General features: G+C 42.4%; 1 protein-coding gene across 2 annotated transcripts in view; it reads left to right on the top strand.

Moving 5' to 3' along the window:
* Positions 1 to 16227, top strand: part of TEX2 (testis expressed 2) — a 131092-nt gene that overhangs the window by 72939 nt on the left and 41926 nt on the right. For both annotated transcript variants that reach the window (XM_066386412.1, XM_066386411.1), the window contains exons 3-5: positions 3024 to 3224; positions 4395 to 4734; positions 6339 to 6586. In XM_066386412.1, the coding sequence (XP_066242509.1) occupies positions 3024 to 3224; positions 4395 to 4734; positions 6339 to 6586 (789 nt within the window). The remainder of the gene's footprint in view (positions 1 to 3023; positions 3225 to 4394; positions 4735 to 6338; positions 6587 to 16227) is intronic.

Below are 16227 nucleotides of genomic sequence, written 5' to 3'. Positions count from 1 at the left end.
CTTGTAGTGTTCTGGAAAGAGCCCTACATAGAATCAGGAAACCTGGATTCCAGTCACAACACATCTCTCTCTGCTATATAAGATACAGCTATTCAGTTTCTGTTCTGAAAATTTTAACATTTTTTACTTTTAAGATTCTTTCTGAGGTTACTTTTTTTTTTTTTAACCTGAGCTGCTTTGTGCAATTATAACTTGGTTTTTCTCATTGGGAACAGTGACCAAGTTGTCTACTTCAAAGTAAGCTGGACAGCTCCCTGCACTTAGTAGGGTCCCAGCTTGTTCTTTTGCTTGTCACCACTTCCACATCTGGAACTTACTTGCACCTACTTATGTGTGCTTTACATCAATTTTTATTAATCCTCACAGCTACATTGATGTATTCAGTTGACAAATACTTGTTACAGTTGTGATTGTCTTGTGGTTTGTGGTTGAGTAAGCCAGGCAGTTAACAGATATAGTGACAGGAGGAAAGTGACCTAGGTGATCAGGGCAGCTTCCTGGGGGAAGTGTCATCTTTACCATGACCTGAGGGATGACCAGGTCAGACTGAAGGTGGGTCTGTGCTGGAGAGGTGAAATAAGAGCCTGGACCTCGGAGTCAGGTAGACTTGGTTTGAGTCTCAGGTTTGCCACTCTCTGGAGAGCAGTGTTTTTCAACTGCCAGTCTGTGAACCAGCCTCCAGAAATTTCGTGCCAGTCTGCAAAAGAGTTAACCACCCTGATGTTGTATAAAGATTATAGACCCAGTGATCTTTTTCTAATTCACTTGTGCTCAGGGTGATTTCTGCCTTAGCAGTCCCTGAAATAATTCTTACATTTTCATCAGTCCCCAAGTGTAGAAAGGCTGAAAACCACTGCTCTCGACCATTTTTTTTAAACCATTCTCTAGACAAATCACTTAATCTTTCTGTCCACTTTCCTCACCTTTGAAACTGTAGGGGATTGGCATAAGTAAAGGAGATAATGCACCTTGAGGCACCTACATCAGAATATGAGCTTAAATGTCATCTATTATTATGAATATCAACGTTAGTATTTTTAGAGTTGTGTAAGATTTGTTTCTTTTACTCTATGCGAATTGTACCTCAATAAAGTACTGTTAGCATGGAAAAAGTCATAATGGCTTGAGCAGCATGTCAGCTTGGAGGGAAAATGAGCAATGTATCAGCAAATCAAATTCAGCGTGGTATAAGATGGATAATAATAGTGTTGTGATTGTAAATTAGCTCTCTGGGGTGGGCTGGCAGTCCTCTTTGTACCATTCACTGATTTCCATGGTGTAGGAACTCCCACCAGAGTCAACTGCAAGCTGCCATTGTAAAGTCAGTAAATATGCATTTGGGAAGAGACATGTAGAATTGGCTCTCGTGAGCTGGTATGATCCAACTTCAGCACATCATGACCAGTACATAATTTCCCCAAGAATACAAGACTGGTTCATATTTGAAAATCAATGAATGTACTTCATAATAACAGACTAAAGAAAAAGACAAATTATGAACTAAAAAATGTATTAGTTTTACACTTAGCAAAACAGAGCCAGCCAAACTGATACTGTGACAATACAGTCCATTTCAGGCCCCACTGTGCCCTGTATTGCTTGTCCCTTTTGCAATTCATTGCTCTGATCATTGCTGTTTCTTTATGAACACCAAGGTCACATCCTGTTCCCATGGCTGCTGCTTACTGATTTAACATTTGTGAATAGATACAAGTGACTCTTTGAAAGGAGGGAGGGATATTCCTAGCTCATGGAAAAAGAAACAAACCGAAATATATAAATCTATACAGTTGACTCATGAATTTCATACATACCTCCCAAGACAAAGAGGTATATGTGCCTAATTTTACTTACATAACACATTCAGGGTATTCTTTGTGACGAATATCTTATGGATGCTCTAGTGGGGTCATAAGATGGTAGAATGAAGGCTTAGTTCTTCTCTCCTGGTTTAGGTCAAGAGCACTGTCCTGTTTTTAATCTTTGTATCAACTCCTGACACATTGTTTGGCCTATGTTTTGATGAATGGATAAATGAATAAAAGATAACTTAGAGGATTCTTCATTTGCAGAGGCCCTCCAGACTTTGTGAGATCAAGTACCCCCCTGTAGAAAGAGCTATTCCTTGAAAAGAATGACAACCTCAACTCTAGTGGAGTGATTGTTAGCGTTTCTCTGCTCATTAGAAAGATATTTATAAAATGGGGATGGGAAGATATCAATTAAAATTCCCTAGAGAATTTCTCCTAAAGAGAGCTGGGCTACCCATGTCATCTAAAAAAGTACTGTGAGGCAGGCAGTATTAAATGATGGGTATTGATTACAGCTATGAGATATAGCTTTAGCTCAATTTTATGGTATGTCTGGCTTTTGTGTGCTGTTCGTACACTTCAATATGTTTGCCCTTTAAAAAAATCAATGTAGGCCCTGGCCGGTTGGTTCAGTGGTAGAGCGTCGGCCTGGCGTGCAGGAGTCCCGGGTTCAATTCCCGGACAGGGCACACAGGAGAAGTGCCCATCTGCTTCTCCACCCCTCCCCCTCTCCTTCCTCTCTGTCTCTTTTCCCATCCTGCAGCCAGGGCTCCATTGGAGCAGGGTTGGCCCGGGCGCTGAGGATGGCTCTATGGCCTCTGCCTCAGGCACTAGAATGGCTCTGGTTGCAACAGAGCGGCGCCACAGATGGGCAGAGCATCGCTCCCTGGTGGGCATGCTGGGTGGATCCCGGTCGGGTGCATGCGGGAGTCTGTCTGACTGCCTCCCCATTTCCAACTTCAGAAAAATACAAAAAAAAAAAAAAAATCAATGCATAAGTACAATTATGTACCTAAAACATACCAAATTATTCCTCAGCACTGAGTATCCTTCAGGCTAAGCACTTTCTCAGCAACCTCAAATCATTGATAAGTTGACACCAATCATAATCAAGTTTGGCTCCAGTGTCCCAAATACCAATGTTCATAATTTTCATATTGAATCTGATGTATGTTTATTCTAATTTTATGAATGGAAGTTTTTCTCCATCAGGGATGGATGAACGAAATTTACAACTATGATCCAGAAACTTACCATGCGACTTTGACACATTCAGTCTTTGTTCGACTTGAGGGTGGAACCTTAAGACTTTCAAAGCCTAATAAAAATATATCCAGGAGGGCAAGCTACAATGAAGCAAAGCCAGAGGTCACCTATATCAGCCAGAAAATCTATGACCTCTCAGACAGCAAGGTGAGCCTAACTAATTTTGGAAACTTAGAAGAATGAATAGCATCTTAGTTGTGTTACTCTATTTTTCCCCTAAAATAATTGTGTTTGTGTGTATGTGTGTGTGTGTGTTTACAGTATTAGGATAATTAAAGAGCAGTACCTTTCAAATGTGCATATGCATCTCCTGAGTATCTTTTATTAAAATATATTTATTTAATTTATTACCTTTTTCAGTTACTAGATTACTGGTTTATTATAAAAGTATATCACTAGAAATAAGGTGCACAGGGCAAGGTCTGGGGAGAGGCCAGAAGCTCCCATGTCCTCTCCAGGCTTGCCGCCTCCTAATCTCCATGTGCAGCCCCCTGGAAGCTCCCCTGAGCACCTTTTTAAGTGCACATTCTAATTCAGCAATTCTCAGTGGGGCCTGAGAGTCTGCATTTTTGTGATTTCCCAGGTAATACCCACGGTGCTGGTCTGAGGACCACACTTTGAGGAACAAGGGTGTAGCACACTCTTCTAACTTTGAGAGTTAATTTTTTTCAGTCAAACAAAAAGCTACGTGTGGTGGTGCTAGGATAATAACTAATGAAGTCTCTATAAATGTGGAAATTATTGATATGCAAAACAACTACATTTTGATAAAAGAATTATCTATTTGTGTTTTTGAGAAATTAAATTATTTGTTATTCTAAAAAGCTATATATTCTCTGTTCTCATAACTCATGTGAGTGATTTTTAACTTTCTCCAAAATAACAGAAATATTTTAAATAGCTTTTGTATAAATTTGTTCTTAACGTGAAGATAAAAAAACTTGAGCTTTTCGTCTAGACCTAGTTTCACAAATTGTTTTCCCTCCCAGCTTCCGTTTGGCCCATGGTCATTAAACTCAGTTGATATCCAAACTGAGTTGATAAAAATCCACTAAATAATTATTGTGCTACTATTACTTGAAAATTATAGCTATTTGTAACTCTTGCAAAATTCTTAAATAATTTTGAATAATAACAACTCATTTCTAAAAATATATTCGTTTCTGTAGTCATGTTATAGACAGGTGGTAATTATTTCACAATCATCATTTTAGTCAAAAATACTATAAAGTTTGCATTTGTGCTGTGCATATTTTAATACACAATGTAGCATATTCTTAATTTAGTATGTAAATCATCATTTCCCCTTTTCTTTAGATTTATCTTGTACCTAAAAGTTTGGCTCGAAAACGAATCTGGAATAAAAAGTACCCCATCTGCATTGAGCTTGGTCGACAAGATGACTTTATGTCCAAGGCTCAGACTGATAAAGAGACTTCTGAAGAAAAGCCCCCAGCTGAGAGAGACCTGGGAAGCGAGGACCCTAAGAAGCCACCTCATCCTCACGAGGGAACAAGATCTGGCCAGCGAGATCAGATATTGTATCTCTTTGGGAGAACTGGCCGAGAAAAAGAGGAGTGGTTTAGGAGATTTCTTCTGGCATCTAAGCTGAAGTCGGAAGTCAAGAAGCCACCTGGTGTCTCTGGAAGTAAACCAGGTAATGACACGTGGACTAAGTACTTACGTATTTTTAAAGGGCCTGTAGGAGAATTGAGATTCCCAAGTAGGAAAGAAGGAAGCCCACTTTGAATTGATGACTGTCTGCTACCTAGGTGTGTTCTCATGAATCATTTACTTTTAGGCTAATCATTGCAACCCTTTGTACTGAATCATTCAATCAATGATGGAACCATTTGCAGGTGTATGTGTTTTGCCTTTGTTGGTTCCTTAAGATTATATTTATTTTTACATATTGCACCTCCTCTGAGAGAAGAAGCAATAACAAAACCCTATTTATAACAAGGCAGCTAGTGCAGTCCAGCCCCTGGCCCAATTATGTCACCTAACAAAATTCAGGGTCACCATAGAAATGCAGGATCCTCTGGCCTCCGGACTCACTGTATTTGCATCAATAACTGTGACCTTTGCTCATTCCTGTCTCTCTGCCCCATGTCCTCTGCTTGGAACTTCACTGAACTTAAACTGTGACCTGTCACTGCTTATCACATATACTGTTCCGTTTACCTGGAATGCACTTCCCCCTCCTGTGCCAGGAAAATGCCAACTATTTTTTCAAGAGGCAGTCCATAGATCACTTCCTGTGGAAATCAGTATTGGGGTAAGCGCCACTTGGCTTTCTTGGGCAGAAGTGGTTACCCCTTTCTGTCAACCCTAAAAGCCCTTTAGTTGTGCTTCAGCTAACAATGCATATTACATAAAATTTGATGTATTTGCCTAGGTGCCCAAGTTCAAGGGCAGATATTATGTCTTGTTCTTCATTTTGATGTGGAATTGGCCCAGGCAAGTGCTTGATAAAAAATTTGTTGAATGGAAGATGGCATGTTTGGAATTGCCATGAGTTCTGGATGAATAATAGCTTTCTTCCCACTTTCTATTTGCTCCTGGGGGTGTCAGTCCTTTATTGATCCTAAGAGACCACCAGGAAAAAAGGAAAAGGTACCTACCAGTATATTTCATGATTCCCATTACTCTGAATTGTCTTGGGAGGAATATAAACTGTTCTAAAAAGTAACTTATTATTAGCCTGACTGATGGTGGTACAGTGGATAGAGTGTTAACCTGGGACACTGAGGAACCAGGTTCGAAACCCTGAGGTTGCAGGCTTAAGCATGGGCTTATCCAGCTTGAGCGCAGGCTCACCAGCTTGAGCGCAGGGTTGCCAGCTTGAGTATGGATCATTGACATGATTCCATGGTTGCTGGCTTGAACCCAAAGGTCATTGGCTTGAGCCCAAGGTCTCTGGCTTGAGCAAAGGGTCACTGGCTTGGCTGGAGCCCCCCTGGTCAAGGCATGTATGAAAAGGCAATCAGTAAACAACTAAAGTGATGCAACTGTGAGTTGATGCTTCTCATCTCTCTCCCTTCCTGTTGCTCTCTCTATCTCTCTGTCTCTCTCACTAAAAAAGAAAAAAAAGCTTATTATTAGAATGGAAGGTATTTTTCAGGGTGGGAAATAGCCTTATAATATTTTTAATTAGTCATTTGATAACATTTTAGCTGCTTTTCTCAGTTTGTTCTACATTTCCTTTACTTTGCAGTCTTCTCGTTATCTGTATTAATAGTCCTTGCTTTTTTGCTCCAGGGGTTTTGCCCACACAGAGCAGACACAGCAGTCCCTCGGGTCACCTGACCCATAGTCGCAGCAGCAGCAAAGGCAGCGTGGAGGAGATCATGTCTCAGCCAAAGCAGAAGGAGCTGGTGGGCAGTGTGCGACAGAAGATGCTTCTGGACTACAGCGTGTACATGGCCAGGTGTGTCCCCCAAGAGAGCCGAAGCCCCCAGAGGAGCCCCGTTCAGAGTGCGGAGAGCAGCCCCACGGCTGGAAAAAGGGTAATGCTGGCTGTCAGGCCATGGCTTTTCAGATCTTCCACTTAAACTCCTTTCTTCATACATAAGCATTTCTTTGTACCAGGCCATGTTCTAGCCATGGGGGACACAGTGATGAACAAGACAGAGGGGGCCCTGCCCTCAGAGAGCTTGTACTCTAGTCAGGGAGATAGCAAGAAACGATCATCAGGTGGTGATAACAATTAAAGCCAAATAAGGGATGATAGAAAGTAGATTTTAGGTCAGTAGTAGTCAAGAGTTGCTTCTTTGAGGAGGTGACATTTGGCCAGAGGCCTGACCAAAGTGAGGAAGTTAACCATGGTGGTATGTATGGGAGGAGCATTTTGGGTGGGAAACCAGCAAATGCAGAGGCCCTCTTGCAGGGTCTGTAACTGGAGTATTCGAGGAACTGCACTGAGGGCAGTGTGGGTAACAGTGAGCAAGGGACAGAGAGGTGTGGTCTCGTCAGTTCAGGGGTGTGGGAAGCCCCAGGAGGGTTTTGAGCATGGGTAACATTGATCTGATTTAAGTTTTAAAAGGTAAGTGGCTCTCCCTGGAGAATGGCTGTAGGTGGAAGAGTGGGTGGGAGGCGATGTGGCTGTGGACATGGGGCTGAGGTTGGATGGTAGCAGCAGGTGGTGAGAAGGGGCTGCTTTGGAGGGGGTTGAGGGGGTTGCAGGGGAGCTGGCTAGATTTGCTGATGAGTTAGATGTGGGGTGTGAGGGAACCAACCTAGTTTTCTACATGAGCAACTGGGTGATCAGTAGAGAAGTTCACAGAGGTGTTAGTAATAGAGGTCTAACTCCTTAGTAATCATTGTGTTCTCAAATTCTCAGGCTGTGCAACTATATCCATTGCTTTTGAAGATTTGCCACCAGAGTTATTTTCAAAGTGTTACAATCTAGACATTGACTCAAGACCACTTGTGATAAGATAAATAATACAAACTATAATATGCCAGACTTTGTTGGGGTCTTGAATGGAATTACTCTGACCCCTTGAAAAGTCGTGCAAACTAGGTGATATTCTCTCCTCTTGGGCTCACAAATGTTAAGTAGCTTAACTTCACAGTTGCTCTGATAGAGTGTGCACAACCTGGGGTGAGACTCTGGCCCCTCTGCTGCCGCTGCTGCCCTCTTGGTAGGTTATTCTAAAACCGAGCTTGACCTGAGGCACCTGCCACCACTTCCGCTAATGTTCTGAGACAGTCTCTCACCTGTGGAGCACGAAGCTCCATGTTCAGTTACTAGTGTTTGACCTCTTATAGGGACCATATTTCTGTTCTTAACAGGAAACATTTGATACCTTCCTCCTTATGCCTTTAGTGTTTATTCATTTCATTGAACCTCTTCAGTGTGGAAGAGGTCCTGAGCCCTCCTCATGTAAACTACTTTACAGGGCAAAGAAAAATACCATATTTCTTTGCTGACCCACTGTTCTGTCCTCTTCCCTAAGTTACCACCAAGAATGGGAAGCATTTTGGCTTGTGGTGGCACAGTGGATAGAGCATCGACCTGAAACCTCAGGTTGCAGGTTCAAAACCTGGGCTTGCCCGGTCAAGGTACATACATGCAAGCAATGAACAACTGCCTGACCAGGCGGTGGCACAGTGGATAGAGCGTCACCTGGGATGCAGAGGACTCAGGTTCGAAACCCTGAGGTCTTTGACTTGAGCGTGGGCTCACAAGCTTGAGTGTGGGGTCACTGGCTTGAGCCCAAAGGTCACTGGCTTGAAGCCTAAGGTCGCTGGCTTGAGCAAGGGGTCACTGGCTTAGCCATAGCCCCTACCCTTACCTCCCCGTCAAGGCACATATGAAAAAGCAATCAATGAACAACTAAGGTGCTGCAATGAAGAATTGATGCTTCTCATCTCTCTCCCTTCCTGTCTGTCTGTGTCTGTCCCTGTCTGTCCCTCTCTGTCTCTCAGTCTCTATTTCTTTTGCTAAAAAAAAAAAAGAACAACTAAAGAGAAGCAACTATGAGTTAATACTTCTTGTTCCTCCCAATCCCCTTAAAGTCAATAAAAATCTTAAAAGAAAAGTGGGGAAGTAGCCTTCCCCCTAGGCTAGAGTGGGTTAATATAAAACTGTTCTGGAAATGTCCAGTTTATCTCTAATGAATCCCACCTCCCCAATTTCGCTTTCTCCCTGCCTGGGCTATCTGCTGCCTCAACTCATCAGACTCAAGAAAATAAGGAGATTTGTGCACTGGTGTAAGAAAATTAACTAATAAAAAGCTTTCATTTTAAAAGAGTTCCTTAAATTACAACAGGTTTTAGAACATTGTTTTCCCAGTGTTTCATGTGCTTTCTGTATCATGTAATCAGTAGGTCTGTGGGAGCCCCAGAGGGGCTGGGAGGCCTGGATGCCAACAGCCCAGCCTCTCAACCCAGCATTGTTGGGGGTGGGAGCAGATTTCTAGTACAAACCTCCTTTCCAGGAAACATATTTTTCCTTTTCTAAGTCTGATGAAAATCTAGAAACCATATTGTACTCTTGGCCCCCTTAGGCAGAGCATGCAGGAAATGATTTAATCTTTTCTTGATAAAGACTCAGTACAACAAATGGAAATTGAGGCCTCTCATCATGTGGGGCTTCTGAGGTCAGAAGGCCTTTCTCCCCTGCTATGAGCCTTACCAAACTGCAAACACTGCAGTATTCTGTTTCGATTGTCAGTTGGCTGGTGTGGGAGTGTGTTTTTCTAGCTGGCATTTCCTTGATCGCTTTTCTGCATCTCCCACCCCAACCTTATTAGTTCAGTGACTAATGTGCATGGGCTAGGAACCCAGGGAGCCAGATTTGAACAGAGATAACTGTCTTTGAAAGAAGGACCTTTCAAGAAAGTACATGAGTTTTAGTGCTGGCCTCCTACATCCACTTGGCCTGCCTGAAGCATGTGTGGATCATCACATCCTGGCTCTCAGGGCTGATCTGATAGTGGAGACAGTCCTGAATAAGGCATAGATGTGTGTTTTAGTTATCTATGACTGCGTAACAAACTGCTCCAAAAGTGGTGGTTTAAAAAACAGTTCTTTAGCCTGACCAAGTGGTGGCGCAGTGGATAGAGTGTTGGCCTGGAATGTTGAGGACCCAGGTTTGAAACTCCAAGGTTGTTGGCTTGAGGGCAGGGTTGCCAGCTTGAGTCCAAAGGTCACTGGCTTGAAGCCCAAGATCACTGGCTTGAACAAAGGGCTACGCATTCTGCTGGAGCCCCTCAGTCAAGGCACATATGAGAAAGCAATCAATGAATAACTAAGGAATTGCAACAAAGAATTGATGCTTCTCATCTTTTTCCCTTCCTGCTGTCTCTCTCTCTCTCTCTCTCTCTCTCTCTCTCTCTCTCTCACACACACACACACACACACACACACACTAAAAACAAACAAAAAGAACAATTCTCTATTTTGCTCACAAATTTGTGATTTGTCAGGCTTGGGAACCAAGGCTTCTCTCTGCTCCACACAGTGTCGGGGGGGAGGCTGGACTGGGGCTGGAGGATCCGCTTCCATGATGGCTCGCTTGCATGGCTGCCAAGTAGACGCTGGCCACTGGATAGGAGCTCAGCCCGGCTGAGGGATGGAGGGCCTTGGCCTCCTTCAGCATGGTGACTGGGTTCCAGGACAAGTGTCCACAGAGAAAGAGCTAAGTGGACACTGTATTGCCTTTTATGACCTAGTCTCAAAAGTAAAATAATGTCACTTCCATCATGTTCTGTTAGTCAAGGCAGTCACTAAAGCCCTCCCAGGTTCAAGGAGAAGGGAGAGATTCCACCTCTTGCTGAGGGAATAGCAGATTCTTAGAAGAGCATATGGGATGTGAAAGATCATCACTCCATTTTATTACTTTTCGTGCTTTTCTTTATAGGTGAGTGGAGATAGTTCTTTACTAGTTTTTTTTCTTATTAATTATATAGTTTGAGAAAATAAGTACCTTTCCCCCATTTTTTATTTCATTTCCTTATTTTGTGCATGTGAAACATTAAAGTGGTTCCAGAAATCCAAGCTGTCACAATATGCAGAAAAATGTCATCTCCCCATCCTCTTCCTTCTGTTCCTCCATGCCCTCTTCACTCACCCCTGTTGTGAATCAATCTCCTTAGTCTCTGATTTATCCTTTTGGGGTTTATTTCCCTTCTGTCTCACACAAAGGGTGGCATACTGTGGCTACTCTTTTGCACTTTGCTTTCTTTTTCACTTAGCAGTATATTCTGGAAATCACTTCACATCAGTTCATAGCTCTCTCCTCCTCCCCTTACCATAAACAGTAGCAAAATATGGTACTTACTTCATTGTACAAGTAAATGTTCCATAATTTATTCGGTTTCTTTCTTACGTGGACATCTAGGAAGTGGAATTACTAAATCAGAAGGTAAATGTATATGTGGTTTTGTTAGGTATGGCCAAATTCCCATCCAGAAGGGTTACACTAGTGTCCATTCCCACCAGTAATAAGAGTGCCTGTTTCTCCACAGTCTTGCCAAAGATGGACCTCTTGGATAGTCATTATTGGCATTCCTCCTGCCAGAGACCAGGCCAGGTTATTTCTTAGGGTTCATATTTCCTCTCATATTATGAGTCTAAGAGGGACTCAAAGGGCTCAGAGACACAGGGGAACCTTTGACATCTCTTCAAGTTATATATACTGTCACTTCATCAGTGCTGGCCACCATCCGGGTAGCATGCCTCTGCCTTCTTCATAGAAGGAGCTTGAGACACAGCTCCAGCCTCTGCCCCAGTTCCTCCTCTCACCACCTCCCCCTGCTGCCACCTCTTACAGGCCGTGGCCACAGCACCTCTTACCCTCAGGGCTCCATGGCTCATGGCAGATGATGCTGAAGTACATAGGAGGTGACTGGGGCCACGGGTGCTTAGGAGCCAAACAAATATGAAAAACACCAGTAATATAATTTGTAAATACAGGCTGGATATGTATTAAACAGTGCTAAAATAGTTTTGGTGGTTATTTTTGCCCATAATAATTTAAAATATGTTCAGAGAATGCTGCATATTAAAATCACTTTGGAGCTCAAAATCTGAATTATAAAATAACACCATTTGGGGAGGAAAGGCCTAGTTCTTCTGATGCTTAGGGGTTAGGGAGCAGTTGCTGAACCCTAACCTGTCCTGTGACTCTGCTTTGCCCCACAACCCCAGGCTGTGCCAGCTTCTGAAATCTTGGAACATCTGTGATCTTGCCACCATTTTCTCTTCCCAGGCAGCGTAACCTCCAGCCTAGTGAGAGACCATGAGCTGGCTGAGGGGACCTGGCTTTATCACCCCATCAGGCAGCCTGCTTGGTTTTGGGAGGAGATTTTAATAGTAATTCAGAAAACAGAGAATAAAGAAACTCTTTAAAAATGTCTAAAGGTGAAACAGTATTAGACTTAGTGCAGGTCCCTCCGTGAAGGAGACCCCACAGGCGTCTGCAGACTTGCCCAGGGTTGGGAGGCTGGGGAGGCAGCGGTTCTGTGTGCCCTGGAGTGACCAGCCCGGGTGAGAGGACTATTGATGAGGCAGAGGTGGCTTGTCTCCCAGGCCAAGACTCCCATCTTCAAATCAGGTCAGGCACTTCCTTGATCCTTTTCCATGAAAGGTTTTAAGACATGTTTAGAGATAATGTAGGCTTGGAGACCCAGGTTTGGAGAATCCTGTCTTATTACTAGTTGCACTAATTATCTTGTTACTTATAAATGGATCATAAGACATTTCCTGTTTGTTGTTATCAGGAGATGAGAATCCTAACAAAGTAAAAGGAATCAAATAGAAACCAGGAAATTTTAATTAGCAGAGTGATTTTCTGAGGCTTTCCCTTTCCGCCCTCAAAGTCAGCTTTTCAAACATTTAGAAGTTAAAAGGTGCTTCTCATATAATAAGTAAAAAAATATGAAGGCATAACTGTGGCCAGATGGCTTGGTTGGATAGAGTATCATCCCAAAGCACAGAGGTTGCTGGTTTGATTCCCAATCAGGGAAGATAGAGAACAGCTTGATGTTCCTGTCTGTCTGTCTGTCTGTCTGTCTGTTTCTCTCCCTTCCTTTCTACCTAAAATTAACAATAATTGCCTGACCGGGCGGTGGCGCAGTGGATAGAGTGTTGGACTGGGATGCGGAGGACCCAGGTTTGGGACCCTGAGGTCGCCAGCTTGAGCGTGGACTCATCTGGTTTGAGCAAAGCTCACCAGCTTGGACCCAAGGTCACTGGCTTGAGCAAGGGGTTACTTGGCCGGCTATAGCCCCACAGTCATGGCATATATGAAAAGCAATCAATGAACAATTAAGGTGTTGCAACGAAAAACTAATGATTGATGCTTCTCATCTCTCTCTGTTCCCCCTATCTATCCCTCTTTCTGTCTCTTTAAAATATTTAAAAAAAAATTAATTTAACAATCTTTTTAATTAAAACAATATGAAGGCATATATACAATTTAAAAATAAATTTTAGAAAGGATATAGAGACAAAGGTGCCAAGATAATTCAGTTGGGGAAAGAATAAGTCTTCAATAAATGGTGCTGGAACAATTGGTATCTACATGCAAAAGAATGAAGTTGAACCCATCTCACACCATAATCAAAAATTAACTCAGATGGATCGTTGACCTCAATATAAGAGCTAAAACTATAAAACTCTTAGGAGAAAAGATAGGAGTAAATCTGTGATTTTGGGTTAGGGAAACCTTCTTAGATAAGACACCAAAAATACATACAACCAAAAAAATGTTGAACTTTATCAACTTTTAAAAACTTTTGTGCTACAAATAAGATTATCAAGAAAGAGAAAAGATGGCCCTGGCTGGTGGCTAAGAGGATAGAGCATCAACCTAACATATGGACATCCTGGTTCAATTCCTTTTCAAGGCACAAAGGAGAAGCCACCATCTGCTTCTCTTCCCCTCCCACAGCCAGTGGCTGGGTTGGTTTGAGCATGGCCCCAAGCACTGAGGATAGGTCAATTGGTCTGAGTATGTCAGCCTCTGGCACTGAAAATAGCTTGGTACTCAAGCATCGCCCCAGATGGGGTTGCCAGGTGGATCCCAGTGGGGCACATGCAGGAGTCTGCCTCACTATCTCCTCTCCTATCACCCAAGAGAAGAAGGAAGGAAGGGAAGAAGGAAGGAACAGAAGGAGGGAAAGAGGGAGGGGGGAAGGGAGGGAGGGAAAGGAAGAAAGAGAGAGAGAGAGAAAGAGAAAAAAAGAAAGAAAGAAAAAAGACAATCCACAAAATGGGAGAATATATTTGCAAATTATGTATCTGATAAGGGTCTAGTACTAGAGACTCTTACAACTCAATAATAAAAGGTAAATAAATAACCCAATTAAGAAATGAACAAAGGATCTTAATAGACATGTCTGTAATGAAGATACTGAAATGGCTGATAAGCATATGAAAAAATACTCAAAGTCTTTAAACATCAAGGAAATGTGAATCAAACCATGAGATACCACTTTACAATCACTTGGAATACTAGAATAAAAAGATAAGATAATAAGTATTATGGGGGATGTGGAGAAACTGGCACCCTTATGGATTGCTGGTAGGACTGAAATGGTGCAGCTGCTGTGGAAAATAGTTCAGTTGGTTTCTCAAAATGTTCTGGGGTCCAGCAGTTTCACTCCAAGGTATATGCCCAAGAGAAATGAAAGCCTATGTCCACACAAAAACTTGTACACCAGTGTTCATAGCAGCGTTATTCACATAACCAAAAGTGGGAAACAGCTGAAGTGTTCATCAGTTGGTGAAGGGATAAAGTGTGATATATGCATACAGTGGAATAACATTCTGAAATGTAAAGGAATGATGTGTGCTGCTACAGGCTACAACATTGAGAAAGAAACCTTGAAAACATCATGCCTAGTGAAAGAAGTTAGTAAAAACCCCACATATTGTATGATTCCATTTATATGAAATGTGCGGAGTAGACAAATTCATTGAGACAAATGAGTGGTCAGTTGCCTCGGGCTGGGCCGGTGGTGATGGTGGTGGTGGGATGGAGTGGGGAGCGCTGGGGAGTGACTGCTAGTGGGTTCTGGGTTTCTTTGATGGGGAATGAAAAGATTCCGAAATTGGTTATGGTGATGGCTTCACAACTCTGAATATATATACTAAAAGTTGTTTATTATACTCTTTAACTCTTTGAGTAGTGAGTTTTTTCATACTTGCTGACCCCCGGGAGTGAGTTTTTTTTTCAAAAAATGAAATTAATTCCAGTTACAGTTTTATTAACTTAAAATCATGTTTGTCTGATAATCAATTTATGGAAACAAGAAGAACATACATTTGCCTTTTTTTAACGTTGCCTTACACATTTTTAAAATAAAACGATCGTACTCTGGATGGTCAGGAGGCACAAGGACGTACATGCACATTTATACTACTCCAAGGGTTAAATGGGTGAATTGTATGGCATGTGAGCTGTATCTCAGTGAAGCTGTTCATAGAAGATACAAAACCATGTCAATTAAATCCAGTATTTTTTTAATAAAGTACTGTAAAAAGACTGAAAGGAACTACAGTGTAATAAAAATGTTTTTATTTATTTATTACAGAGACAGAGAGTCAGAGAGAGGGATAGACAGGGACAGACAGACTGGAACGGAGAGAGATGAGAAGCATCAATTATCAATTTTTTATTGTGACACCTCAGCTGTTCATTGATTGCTTTCTCATATGTGCCTTGACCGTGGGGCTACAGCAGACCCAGTAACCCCTTGTTCAAGCAAGCGACCTTGGGTCCAAGCTGGTGGGCTTTTTGCTCAAACCAGATGAGCCTGTGCTCAAGCTGGCAACCTTGGGGTCTCGAACCTGGGTCCTCTGTGTCCCAGTCTGATGCTCTATCCACTGCGCCACCGCCTGGATTTAAAATGTTTTTAAATAACTACATCTAGATAGTGGAATTGTGGGCATTTTCTACAATGAACGTGCATTGTTTTTATAACCAGGGAAACAGGTAACAGCCCTGAGGGAAGGGTCTTCATCTGCCTTCTGGACCAAGCAGCTTTTTATGAAACCCTCACGTGGCACCAGATTGTATGTGACCAAACTTTAGGATCAGAGGCACTAAGCTCTCTCTGTAACAAAATACCTGGGCTGGTCTCCTATTTGTAATAGGAAAGATTACACCTCAAAATTAAGTAAATCTCTACTACTTTACTCTGGATGTTAGTTTTTAATAAAACATATTTCAAGAGTTACTTAGTTATGATAGCCATCTTCACCTTTGGGCCACTGACCTCTTCAAACTGCTTTTTGGAAGCCATTTTTAGAAAATTTCCCTTTGTAAATGTATGTATACAGTTGAAATGATAAAATGGGCCTGACCAGGTGGTGGCACAGTTGATAGAGCATCATCCTGGGACAGTGAGGACCCAGGTTTGAGACTCCGAGGTCACTGACTTGAGCCCAAAGATCACTGGCTTGAGTAAGGAGTCACTGGCTCAGCTGGAGCCCCCCCACCCCCCCAGTCAAGGCACATATGAGAAAGCAATCAATTAATGAACAACTGAGGTGCCGTGACTATGAGTTGATGCTTCTCATCTCTCTTCCTTCCTATCTGTCCTTCCATATCTGTACCTCTTTCTCTCTCTCTGTCTTTGTATCTCTCTTTCACTAAAAACAAAAAAAGAAAGTAAAATGGGTAGTCCCTCACATT

The sequence above is a fragment of the Saccopteryx leptura genome, chromosome 5 (assembly GCF_036850995.1).
Source record: "Saccopteryx leptura isolate mSacLep1 chromosome 5, mSacLep1_pri_phased_curated, whole genome shotgun sequence".
NCBI lineage: Eukaryota > Metazoa > Chordata > Mammalia > Chiroptera > Emballonuridae > Saccopteryx > Saccopteryx leptura.
This window is presented reverse-complemented; position numbering and strand designations above follow the sequence as displayed.